Source organism: Dendrobates tinctorius, unplaced genomic scaffold (assembly GCF_039654945.1).
Source record: "Dendrobates tinctorius isolate UK_male_01 unplaced genomic scaffold, ASM3965494v1 ptg000129l, whole genome shotgun sequence".
NCBI lineage: Eukaryota > Metazoa > Chordata > Amphibia > Anura > Dendrobatidae > Dendrobates > Dendrobates tinctorius.
Window position 1 is genome coordinate 10,015,001 of NW_027361797.1, and position 13,784 is coordinate 10,028,784.

At 37.8% G+C, this 13,784-nt stretch overlaps 1 protein-coding gene across 1 annotated transcript in view; it reads right to left on the bottom strand.

Annotated features, from left to right (window-relative positions):
- Nucleotides 1-5,046: 5,046 nt before the first annotated feature.
- Nucleotides 5,047-13,784, bottom strand: part of TMEM114 (transmembrane protein 114) — a 79,378-nt gene continuing 70,640 nt past the window's right edge. The window contains exon 4 of the mRNA XM_073542801.1: nt 5,047-9,473. Coding sequence (XP_073398902.1) covers nt 9,244-9,473 — 230 coding nt within the window. The 3' untranslated portion in view covers nt 5,047-9,243. The remainder of the gene's footprint in view (nt 9,474-13,784) is intronic.

The following is a 13,784-nucleotide window of genomic DNA, read 5'->3' on the forward strand; positions in this document are numbered from 1 at the left end:
AAGAAGAAGAAGAATATGAAGAAGAAGAAGAAGTAGAATATGAAGAAGAAGAAGAAGAAGAAGAATATGAAGAAGAAGAAGAATATGAAGAAGAAGAATATGAAGAAGAAGAAGAAGAAGAAGTAGAATATGAAGAAGAAGAAGAAGTAGAATATGAAGAAGAAGAAGAAGTAGAATATGAAGAAGAAGAAGAAGAAGTAGAATATGAAGAAGAAGAAGAAGAAGAATATGAAGAAGAAGAAGAAGAAGAAGTAGAATATGAAGAAGAAGAAGAAGTAGAATATGAAGAAGAAGAAGAAGAAGAAGAAGAAGAAGAAGTAGAATATGAAGAAGAAGAAGAAGTAGAATATGAAGAAGAAGAAGAAGTAGAATATGAAGAAGAAGAAGAAGTAGAATATGAAGAAGAAGAAGAAGAAGAAGAAGAAGTAGAATAAGAAGAAGAAGAAGAAGAAGTAGAATAAGAAGAAGAAGAAGAAGAAGAAGAAGTAGAATATGAAGAAGAAGAAGAAGAATATGAAGAAGAAGAAGAAGAATATGAAGAAGAAGAAGAAGAAGAAGAAGAATATGAAGAAGAAGAAGAAGAAGAAGTAGAATATGAAGAAGAAGAAGAAGAAGAAGAAGAAGAAGAAGAAGTAGAATATGAAGAAGAAGAAGAAGTAGAATATGAAGAAGAAGAAGAAGAAGTAGAATATGAAGAAGAAGTAGAATAAGAAGAAGAAGAAGAAGAAGAAGAAGAAGAAGATGAAGTAGAATATGAAGAAGAAGAAGTAGAATAAGAAGAAGAAGAAGAATATGAAAAAGAAGAAGAAGAATATGAAGAAGAAGAAGAAGAAGTAGAATAATAATAATAATAAGAAGAAGTAGAATAATAATAAGAAGAAGAAGAAGTAGAATATGAAGAAGAAGAAGAAGAAGTAGAATATGAAGAAGAAGAAGAAGAAGAAGTAGAATATGAAGAAGAAGAAGAAGAAGAAGTAGTAGAATATGAAGAAGAAGAAGAAGAAGAAGAAGAAGTAGAATATGAAGAAGAAGAAGAAGTAGAATATGAAGAAGAAGAAGAAGAAGTAGAATATGAAGAAGAAGAAGAAGAAGAAGAAGAAGAAGTAGAATATGAAGAAGAAGAAGAAGTAGAATATGAAGAAGAAGAAGAAGTAGAATATGAAGAAGAAGAAGAAGTAGAATATGAAGAAGAAGAAGAAGAAGAAGTAGAATATGAAGAAGAAGAAGAAGAAGAAGAAGTAGAATATGAAGAAGAAGAAGAAGAAGAAGAAGAAGTAGAATATGAAGAAGAAGAAGAAGAAGAAGAAGAAGTAGAATATGAAGAAGAAGAAGTAGAATATGAAGAAGAAGAAGAAGAAGAAGTAGAATATGAAGAAGAAGAAGAAGAAGAAGAATATGAAGAAGTAGAATATGAAGAAGAAGAAGAAGAAGAATATGAAGAAGAAGAAGAAGAATATGAAGAAGAAGAAGAATATGAAGAAGAAGAAGAAGAAGTAGAATATGAAGAAGAAGAAGAAGAAGAAGAAGAAGAAGAAGAAGAAGAAGTAGAATATGAAGAAGAAGAAGAAGAAGAAGAAGAAGAAGAAGTAGAATATGAAGAAGAAGAAGAAGAAGAAGAAGAAGAAGAAGAAGAAGAAGAAGAAGAAGAAGAAGAAGAAGAAGTAGAATATGAAGAAGAAGAAGAAGAAGAAGAAGTAGAATATGAAGAAGAAGAAGAAGTAGAATATGAAGAAGAAGAAGAAGAAGTAGAATATGAAGAAGAAGTAGAATAAGAAGAAGAAGAAGAAGAAGAAGAAGAAGTAGAATAAGAAGAAGAAGAAGTAGAATAAGAAGAAGAAGAAGAAGAATATGAAAAAGAAGAAGAAGAATATGAAGAAGAAGAAGAAGAAGTAGAATAATAATAATAAGAAGAAGAAGTAGAATAAGAAGAAGAAGAAGAAGAAGTAGAATAAGAAGAAGAAGAAGTAGAATATGAAGAAGAAGAAGAAGAAGTAGAATATGAAGAAGAAGAAGAAGAAGAAGTAGAATATGAAGAAGAAGAAGAAGAAGAAGAAGTAGTAGAATATGAAGAAGAAGAAGAAGAAGAAGAAGAAGTAGAATATGAAGAAGAAGAAGAAGTAGAATATGAAGAAGAAGAAGAAGAAGAAGTAGAATATGAAGAAGAAGAAGAAGAAGAAGAAGAAGTAGAATATGAAGAAGAAGAAGAAGTAGAATATGAAGAAGAAGAAGAAGAAGTAGAATATGAAGAAGAAGAAGAAGTAGAATATGAAGAAGAAGAAGAAGAAGAAGAAGTAGAATATGAAGAAGAAGAAGAAGAAGAAGAAGAAGAAGAAGAAGAAGTAGAATATGAAGAAGAAGAAGAAGAAGAAGAAGAAGAAGAAGAAGAAGTAGAATATGAAGAAGAAGAAGAAGAAGAAGTAGAATATGAAGAAGAAGAAGTAGAATATGAAGAAGAAGAAGAAGAAGAAGTAGAATATGAAGAAGAAGAAGAAGAAGAAGAAGAAGAAGAATATGAAGAAGTAGAATATGAAGAAGAAGAAGAAGAATATGAAGAAGAAGAAGAAGAAGAATATGAAGAAGAAGAAGAATATGAAGAAGAAGAAGAAGAAGAAGTAGAATATGAAGAAGAAGAAGAAGAAGAAGAAGTAGAATATGAAGAAGAAGAAGAAGAAGAAGAAGAAGAAGAAGTAGAATATGAAGAAGAAGAAGAAGAAGAAGAAGAAGAAGAAGTAGAATATGAAGAAGAAGAAGAAGAAGTAGAATATGAAGAAGAAGAAGAAGAAGAAGTAGAATATGAAGAAGAAGAAGAAGTAGAATATGAAGAAGAAGAAGAAGTAGAATATGAAGAAGAAGAAGAAGAAGAAGTAGAATATGAAGAAGAAGAAGAAGAAGAAGAATATGAAGAAGAAGAAGAAGTAGAATATGAAGAAGAAGAAGAAGAAGAAGTAGAATATGAAGAAGAAGAAGAAGAAGAAGAAGTAGTAGAATATGAAGAAGAAGAAGAAGAAGAAGAAGTAGAATATGAAGAAGAAGAAGAAGTAGAATATGAAGAAGAAGAAGAAGAAGTAGAATATGAAGAAGAAGAAGAAGAAGAAGAAGTAGAATATGAAGAAGAAGAAGTAGAATATGAAGAAGAAGAAGAAGAAGAAGTAGAATATGAAGAAGAAGAAGAAGTAGAATATGAAGAAGAAGAAGAAGAAGAAGTAGAATATGAAGAAGAAGAAGAAGAAGAAGAAGAAGTAGAATATGAAGAAGAAGAAGAAGAAGAAGAAGAAGTAGAATATGAAGAAGAAGAAGAAGAAGAAGAAGAAGTAGAATATGAAGAAGAAGTAGAATATGAAGAAGAAGAAGAAGAAGTAGAATATGAAGAAGAAGAAGAAGTAGAATATGAAGAAGAAGAAGAAGAAGAAGTAGAATATGAAGAAGAAGAAGAAGAAGAAGAATATGAAGAAGAAGAAGAAGAATATGAAGAAGAAGAAGAAGTAGAATATGAAGAAGAATATGAAGAAGAAGAAGAATATGAAGAAGAAGAAGTAGAATATGAAGAAGAAGAAGAAGATGAAGAATGGAAAAAAAGAATAATAGGAAGAAGAAGAAGAAGAAGAAGAAGAAGAAGAAGAAGGTGAAGAAGAAGTTGATGAAAGAGATGCTGCTGCTGAGGATGATGAAGGAGAAAGTGTGGGAGAAGTAAAAAAGAAGGTGAAGAGCATGGAAGCAGTGAAACATACATTTCTGACAAAATATAAAAGAGGTTAACATAGTCAATATCTTTGTAACTCCAAACATCTTTAAAATAAAAAAATTATTACTGCTATTCCATTTGATTGGGCTAAAGCTCTATGGCTTTAATGTCTCCTACACCTCCCACAATACATTCTACATTATTCTTAGTTGTTTTTCTTCATGTAGAATTAACCTACAAGGAAAGAAAAGTTTTTTTTCAATTCCGATATTTCTGTTCCATTGACTTGAATGGGACTTCCGGGATCGGAATCGGAGATACCCGATATTTTTTTTAGATCGGCCGATCCAATCCGATCCGATATTTTTCAATATCGGATGGTATCGCCCAACACTAGTCACCACCCATCTTGAAAAGTTTTCTCCCTCCCATATACTAATGTGCCACAAACAGGAAGTTGATATCACCAACCATTCCTATTTTGTTTAGGTGTATCCATATACATGGCCCACCCCTGTATTACGGCATCATGGCTCTTATCTGAGTGATCATGGCAATGATTGGGTGCGTGCACTTCTGGAGCTTTTGCACATCATTGCCACAAGAGATTAGCAAAATTTATTTTTTTATTTTAGCATATCTGCTGTGGTTTGTCTATTTTTTTCCAAAATTTCTAAAAACTTTTAAAATTGGTTGTTAAAGGCTAAACATTTGGTAATGAGTATGAGAACGGTGGGGGTCCAAAACATGACACCTCAGACCAATAAGCTGAAATCTATTGAGGAAGTGGCTGGATTCCTAGCAATGTACAGTGCAGAACACAGCAGCCCAAAACATTTTTAGTGGCCACGACACCCTATCTCCTATTTTGGTGAATCTGATAGAGTAGACTTCAGCTGGTGGATGTACCTCTTGTCGGACCCCACACATCTTATATTTATAACATGCCATACAGATAGGTGATCAATTGTTTCATCCTACATCTTTAGCTATGGAAAACTGTACCTATATAAGACAGTTCCTAGTAAAGATGATCATCTCCATTAGCCATATGTCAGAGAGCTGCCTCGGTTTCTATTAAATTCATAAAAGAATTCCAACCTATGAGACTCCCATGGTCATGTGACCATGTTCTATTGAAAGAAGTTAATAATAAGCTAATTGGCACAAGGCTGCATGTATGCAAATCACATACTTGAAGTCATGTGATCAGCATCTTGAACTGTTATTAGAGGGGAATCCTGACAGTATGCATATTGCACACAATCATAATTTAGTAAACTGCATTCACAAAGTGTGTGCCGAAATTTACTTCGAGCCTTGAAAACTCTTTAATGTAAAAATCAATGAACAGAAAGAGGCAATTTATGAAATCAAATGATTTATTAATGAACACTAGTCATCTCATGATTCCCTGTAAATAAAAAATATAAGAATAACATGTATAATGTTAAAGGATTTACATGCATACATCTGTGACCTAGTCTCCCGGTACTTACCTGCATGCAACCTTCGTTCCTCACAATATCTCCTTCTCGACTCCCATCTTATCTCCTCTTCCCACAATCGCATACAAGACTTCTACTGTGCTCCCCCATACTCTGGAACTCTCTACCACAACATATCAGACTCTCGCCTACCACGGAAACCTTCAAAAAGAACCTGAAGATCCACCTTTTCCAACTTGTTTTTAGTTATGTATACCCCTCCTCACATGTAAAGCGCCATGGAATAAATCACGCTATAATAATAAATAATAATAATAGGGATACTAAAGATAACAGTAAAGAAAGAGTTTCAGAGGTAATATTAATCCAGGTACATTATATGCTAGTTCTTCTATAAATACTGTATATGGTATTTTATGGTCATTTTGATAGAACTGTGTGAATCATAGATGACCGAATCGCTTGAAATTCGAATGCACCGTGTTTGCCAAATTTTCCCTCAAAATTTCATTCAATACCAATACATTTGCACAACTCTCACTGCTGGAAAGCTTGTAATTGCCCACAAAATGTATGTTGGGGAGAGAAGAGAGACAAAAAAACCCTGCTAGCTATAAGAACTTACACTCTACAGGAAAATGAGAGAACCCTGCCGACAATAAGAGCTTACATTCTACAGAAGAGAGAGAGAGGAACTCTCTGACCATAAAATCTTACACTTTACAGGCAAGAGATAGAGCACCCCTCTGATCATAGCCACTTACACTGTACAGGATCCAGCTGACCATAACAGCTTATGCTCTACAGAAGCGAGAGAGAGAGGTCCCTGCTCACAATAAGAGCTTACACTCTGTAGAAGAGAGAGACTTACCCAGTGACTCTGGCGATGGAAAACGGCTCTGCTATGCACACTGTCCTCTGCTGGGAACTGCTGATCTGTAATTCTCCAGGTACTGACCACCACTGTACAAGGTATGAAAATCTGTAAGATGTCATAGCTGCAGGGCATTACGGGGAGACCTGACTGGCTATGAAAAAAAGACATGAACCCGCTCTCTGATGCTTCAGCAAGGTTTTGGTTTTGTGAAATGGGAATCGAATTTCAAAGTGTTTGAAATTACCTGTGTGGTGCCACTTAGGGTCCAGTTACCACAGAAGTACTGCACCTCAGCCAGAAGTGTGGTACTTCGCTCTCGGGTAAGGAGGGGACACTACCCAGTACCCACACAGTAGCACCCAACACTAGACCTCTCCAGGCCAGGGAGGAGCTAGGTATTGGGTCTGAGTGGAGAAGGGGAGGAGTTTAAGGGAATGACAGTGGGAGGAGTGAGTCAGTTGGAGCTGGGGACTAGAGCAAAGAGGATCTCGTCGCAAGACTAGAGAAGAGTGAGAAGAGAAAGAAGTGGTCCTAGGGGCACGAGAAGTGGAGAATCCACCCGTGGCGACCAAATCCACGCTAACTGTAGTCGGGTGGAGGGACCAGGTCACAGTAGGGGACTGGCCCCAGACTAGTGGAGAGACTGTATAACTCAGTTAGCAAACAGGAGGCTGTTGTATCTGTATGTGCCACAGCCAAATCCGCACACATTTGCTGAAAAGGCAGCCAGATAGGATCAAGGGGACCAAGTGAACGTCACCCAACAGGATCTGAGGTTGCTGGCTCAGGACACTGTGTATGAGGCACAGAGCAGGAGAGGCGGGAGCCAGCGCAGTAAGCCAGCCAGGGTTGGAAGATCAGAAGGGGGTCTGGTACAGTGTACCCCAAATCACCTGAGAGCTGGCTGGACCATCGACCCAGAAGGTACAGCACCCCATCTGGGGATTGTATCTGGAAGAACTGTGAGTAAAAGTATGAAGACTGCACCTTGTTGTGTCCTCAGATTTATTCACTGCGTTACCTGTCCTGCAGTACAACCATTTCCATCATCTACTATCTTATATTTGCCCTGGGGCTTAGCTCTACCCGCAGAGAGCTGTACCAACTCTGCTGCATCACCAACTGCCCCATTGGATCTGAACTGCAGTGTCGGCCATATTATCATTGCCGAACACAAAGGGTGGCGTCACGAATTAATCCCCTATAAACATTCCCTAAAATCATTTTATTGCACGCCCAGGGCTATGGACTGGGTAACTGCTGCCGTGACATCGCCTGAAGAACTGACCAGCCCGGTACCGAGTAACCAAGGCCCTAGCGGGTATCGCACCGGAAACTGCAAATTTCAAGAAATTTGAATCAAACTCAGTCCTTGATCTGCTCATTTCTAGTGTCAATGTATTATGTATTGTGAGAAACACGCTGCCAAATTTCTTCATTGATAATGCCTATAAAGTGCTTGTATATGATCCCAACTTACCTGGTATCGATACAGAAGACAGGCTTGGAAGAATACAGCAGTAGGTTCTTAATATAGGGAACATATGATTATTTATAAAAAAAAAAAAAAAATAGATTTATATTGTATTTTTTAATTTGATTTGGGGGATTTTTTATGTGTTATTTATTATTTTTTATGGAAGCAGGCATCTTGTCTGAGCTGACAGCATCCATGCATTCACTTTTCAGCTGTGACTTACTGCATTGGAATCAAAAGACAAGAGGAGATTATTCTCATTGTCTTTCTTCTATGAAACAGTGTTCTGTTATGTATTGTGGGTAGGTCACTTTGCAGAAAGGGGCAGAGGTGGGCTGTTACCTATACCTATTGTCAATGGTAGATTTTTGTTATGTACTGTATATACCATTGTTTCCTTTCATTATATTCCTGTGATGATTACATACATCTGCATGGAGTTTGTATGCTCTCCCCGTGTTTATGTGGGTTTCCTCAGGGTTTTCCGGTTTCCTCCCACACTCCAAAGATGTACTAATAGGGAATGTAGATTGTGAGCCCCAATGGGGACAGTTTGGATAATGTCTGTCTAGCACTGTTGAACTAATCATGCTATATCAGTGAGTAAAATAAATAAAGAAAATAAATACCTGTTGAAAAGTTATTTTACAAAATAGGAAGTGTCTGTGTATTTGCTTAGTAGCCAGAGTGAAAACTGCAAGAGTTCAGGTTTTTTTTAAACTTTAGATATGACATGAAAAAATAAACAAAAACAAAGAACCACAAAAATCTTTAAAGTATGTTTAACATAAAATCATTTTCTGGTGACCATTGGGGCTGCTTCTTGAAGACTGGTGTTTTGCATGTCAGCCTTGATGAAGATTCTTCTGGAGTAAGATGTGTCAAATGTATTAAGAAGTGTTCACATCTTTCAGCTGCCGTATACCCCCACAAGTATTATATTACAGTCAATGTATGCATTTCTGTTATAACTTATGCCATTTTTGTGACTATGTCCCCTCCCCGCTTTTCTTAAAAAGTTGGCAACGCAAGCAAAAAACTTCCAAAAGTCACAAAATCTATACCAATAAAGGTTGCAATGTATCAAGCAGCTTTATGTTAGAAATCTACTAAACTGATTGATGAATCTGGACAAATATCTTAGAAGACTTGTAGATCAATTCCCAGAGGCATAACATCCAGTCCTCCAGTGAAGTGGTTCAGAAAAGTAAGGTAAAGGAAAGACTTTGATCGCTTCCGCTTCACGATGACTTTTATGTTGGTTCCATTATTCTGGCCCATCAGCCACCTTTTCTGATATCACTGTTGCTGTAGTAATTCTCTCATGAAAATTGCTTCAATTTTTAGCCCAAGTGCAGACTATAGTTTTTTCTGTGACTAGGCTCGTTAAAGTAAATTGGCTCAAAAAATTGAGTTTCACATTTATTCCACGACTCCTAAGCAAAATGTATTAAATTATTTTAGGCGATATGGAAAAGAAAAGTTATTGTTCGCTTCACTGTCAAATTTTGAAGCGCAGTACTATGATCGCAAGGCATGTCCATTAATTGCTGTAGTTCTCTAAAGGAATATCACAGAAATAGAATTATATCCATAAATGGTTGAGTTTTCACTTTGAGGTAAGTGATATGTAGTCTTGGTAACGTTCTTTCCTTTGATAGACCATGATTGATGTCCAATACATCTGCCACGTAATCGTTGATCTTCACATCCAAGAACATATCATCATAATCTTTGTTATCATGGCTCGGTACTTATTTTAGATAACCTGGTCTCGAGTTCGTTTAAGACCAGTAACTCTAGCGGCCAAGAGAAAGGCCATCCCAGTAAGCACCTCTGTGATGAAGGATATCCAAGCAAAAGCCAAGGACCATCCAAACCGAATATCAATTTCCGATAGAATGGCACTGCCTAAGGAGTACAGTGCGTAGTTAAATGCTGCAGCGGAATATGCTATGTAGATGCTGATTCCAGTGAGAGTCACCAACGCTGAGGGAAAGTTAAAAAAAAAACATATTTAGCAAGTAATTGAGCAGAAAATTAATGGATGTGAACAATTATCTGAGTATTTATAAATGGATTCTACACAAGATGGAATATTAAGTGCACTTTAGATGGCATACATAGTCCCTATAGATTCATATTATCATATTATCAGTGACAGTAAGACACAGTATTCTCATCAGGAATCAATATGTCTCGGAAGGTTTTTTGTATTACACAATGTGTTGTTGCATAGTAATTTTTATTACGAGGGAAAAGTATAAAATCTAAGGCTCATGAAGGAGGCAATATGCAAAAGTATCTCTGATTTGCAAATACATTCTTCTTTCATAGAATATTGGAAGCCATACTTCTGTGGAATCAAAATCACTTATTCATTTCTTGACACATAAATATGCCCGCAACAAGCTGTTATTTACTTGCCCAACAGTCCCAATTTGCTGGAAATTACCTGTCAAAAAAGATATGGCTTAGCAAGTCCATGTCTAAAAGTGGGCATCTTGGTGACCTGTATTTATAAGATGTTGCTGAGAATGTGTGTGAGTGAAATGGCTGTAATTTTCCCTTCCAAACAACAGTATGTCTGTTATTATTATCTACCGTATTTATCCTAATTGACACAACAAGATCCATGGTGTTATACAAATGCCAGTTGGCTATACGCTAGCCAATTACCGGTCAAGTCACAGCTTTTTTACACAGGCTGACAAATATTCTATGCACACAGAAGAACTGCTAATAGGATGAAATCATCAGAAAATGACCTATTCTTTAAACCAGGTTCTTATGTTAAATGTATGTTTTTTTTCCATATCACAACCTAAGGTATATTAAAACTAAAAAATAAAAATTTAGGAATTTTCACTCCAGCCACTGGGGCTTTTTTAGACTTTAACTTCCTGTTGTTTCAGGAAACAACACATGTACATAGCTACATTAATCAGACACTGACATACCAACATTATCTTTTGTACAGAAGGATCTAATCGGGTCATTGTGAAGTTAAGGTGAGCAGGATCAACTGAGACATCCCTTATGATTCGTGGACCCTGTGTTATCCTCTATTAGTAGAGGTGTTACTTGTCATTAAAACCCTGTCTCTGTTGATAAGCAGCCTGTTGAAAACGTTACTTGAAACATCAGGAAACATGAAAAAAATAATTTGCCAAATGTTTTTTTAAAAATACATGTGCTAGGCATCGAGTTCCCACAACTGCACAGGGGGAATCACAAGCTACATCCTCTGCGGTCTTCCATTCTTCTTCAGCCACAGAGGTTCCTGCTCAGCAGAGACTTTAGTCCCAGCATCTTGCTCAGGCTAATGCTATGCATTCGGTTGCTGCTGCTACCCCAGGTTCAGCTATAGCATTCTGCATTAGTTAGCGGCAAGCAGATGCTCCTGGGACAAAGTCCTGCTTTTCTCCATCTGAGCATGCCCGTAAGACGACTGCTCATTGGTGGTCGTAGGTCACATGCTCAGGTCACCAAGCAGCTTGGATTGGGCCATCAGCAAGGTCCTGAAAGGCTGCGATTATAAAAGGATTACATGGTCGCACGGCCATGCGCTAGTATAGACCATGTGGAGTGAGTGTTGTATGCACATATGAATGTCTCTGGTGAATGACTCATTATGAAACCCCTACCCTTGGTATGCATGTGTTGCCCAGCCTTGGCCAACTGTGGCCTCTGTTCACATGGGAAGCATTATAGTTAGCACTGGGCAGCCCCCCTATATGGTGTTACTAAGAGGCTGTGAATCTGATGCTCTGCATTCCCTGTGTGAACACTGCCACATACGGATTAATTTTTTTGCACTGGTGTGCCCCACGGCCAATCCCTGATTGTAGGCTGGCTGTCTCATTTGGTATTTTGCACCTGTGCAGTTGCCATTTTACTTGGGTTCGCTGCACCCTGTTTAGTGCAGATGTATTGAGACCTGTTTACACAGGTAAGCATCTCTGCCTGTTTTTGGTGTTTTCCTGAATATTGGAGGATTTTTTCCTATTTCTGTGGTTTTCATGTTAGAGAAGGACTGGCAAGTGTAAGGAACCTTGGCGCGGTTTGCCAGCTTATGTATTATGGCCAGAATATCAACCAATACCTTACATATATTAATATGTTTTATGCATGTTATATCTTTTTCAGGGTGCAGTCGGGCCCAAATGGTTCTGTAAACTGTGGCCTCTGTTCACACGGGATGCATTATAGTTAGCACTGGGCAGCCCCCCTATATGGTGTTACTAAGAGGCTGTGATCCTGATGCTCTGCATTCCATGTGTGAACACTGACGCATATGGATTATTTTTTTGTACTGGTGTGCCCCACGGTCAATCCCTGATTGTAGGCTGGCTGTCTCATTTGGTATTTTGCACCTGTGCAGTTGCCATTTTACTTGGGTGCACTGCACCCTGTTTAGTGCAGATGTATTGAGGCCAGTTTACACAGGTAAGCATCTCTGCCTGTTTTTGGTGTTTTCCTGAATATTGGAGGATTTTTTCCTTTCTGTGGTTTTCATGTTGTCCAGCCTTGCCAGTTAGGACCTAGGCTGATAGTGCAGGTAGGACGCAGAGTCAGGGTCTAGCATCAGTGCCGAGTAGTGGCTTGCCTGTACGCCACTGTGCACTTTGTCTGCACTCCACAGTAGCCAGCGTCGATTAGTGGCGTTCGCAGGTGAGACGCCACGCACTTAGTGGGTCTAGAGGGACTCTAACCCTTTGTCTTGGGGCAGAGTTCTGTGACTGTACACTAGTGCTCACTTTGCCGAGCTCTGTGAGCTTTAACAGGCTGCGGCATTTATAGTCCGCGGTAGTGCGGATCTGTGAAGCAACAGAGTCCGCCTCTGTACACATCGGGTGACGTTAACCCGCGTGTGTTCATCTATTATACCACCATATAGCATCCGCCATTACCGGTCAGCAGGTAACATCTCTGCACGGTGGACCCCGGGCTGCGAACGCACCTTATTACTACCTCCTTATTATTTGGTGCGTTCCGCCAACCCTAACAACGTGTAACACAAAAACCTGATTTTAACAATAGCTCATTTTCTTTAATACCATTGTTCTGTGTGCATACAGTATCACGGCACACAGTTTATCCAGTTCCAAGTTTACACAGGGCCATATGATGCCGACAATAATGATTTTTAAGCCTGATCAGAAATCATCAGTAGCAGACAAATTATATTTTTGATCAGTGTTCCTGAGCATCAACTCGGCTAAAGAAACACATGGGGAGAATTTGCCAACATTCATTGTTCTTGGCAGATAGAGTATCATAGGACAATGGTTAAAGTTGACACGAGCATGTGCTGCCAACTAAAAATCATTACATCTGACAAACAAATAGTTTGCAGTAAGCACTTTATTCTCTGAAAACACTCCTAACTTGGGCCAATAGAAGCTTAGCTCATTAGATAGCAATTTTCTTATATGGTATCTTACAGTATTATATTAACCTGTTGTATTGTTGGGGTCTAAAAAGCTTGTGAAGCTGCAGACAATTTATTATGAGGATCTGTAAATCATATGTGTACTTGTTTATGGATAGGTGTTGTTATTATGACTGTTGGGTTTTTTTTGGCATTTTTTTAATATTTTTAATATTTTTGTATTTAATAGTTAATTGTTACATACAGTATGTACCATTCAGGTCAATACCGATCCAATAGTATTTTATACAGACCTCACACTATATTGGCAGTCACATTAATGACTTATAATATCATTGTGGATTGTCTACTGCATCTACAGTCATGGCCAAAAGTTTAGAGAATGACACAAATATTAATTTTTACAAAGTCTACTGCTTCATTTTTTCTAATGGCAATTTGCATATACTCCAGAATGTTATAAAGAGTGATTAGCTTAACAGCAATTACTTGCAAAGTCAATATTTGCCTAGAAAATTAACTTTATCCCCCAAAACACATTTCAACATCATTGCAGCCCTGCCTTAAAAGGACCAGCTAACATCGTTTCAGTGATTGCTCCATTAACACAGGTGTGGGTGTTGATGAGGACAGGGCTGGAGATCAATCTGTCATGAATAAGTAAGAATGACACCACTGGACACTTTAAAAGGAGGCTGGTGCTTGGCATCATTGTTTCTCTTCTGTTAACCATGGTTATCTCTAAAGAAACACGTGCAGTCATCATTGCACTGCACAAAAATGGCCTAACAGGGAAGAGTATCGCAGCTAGAAAGATTGCACCTCAGTCAACAATCTATCGCATCATCAAGAACTTCAAGGAGAGTGGTTCCCTTGTTGCCAAAAAGGCTCCAGGGCGCCCAAGA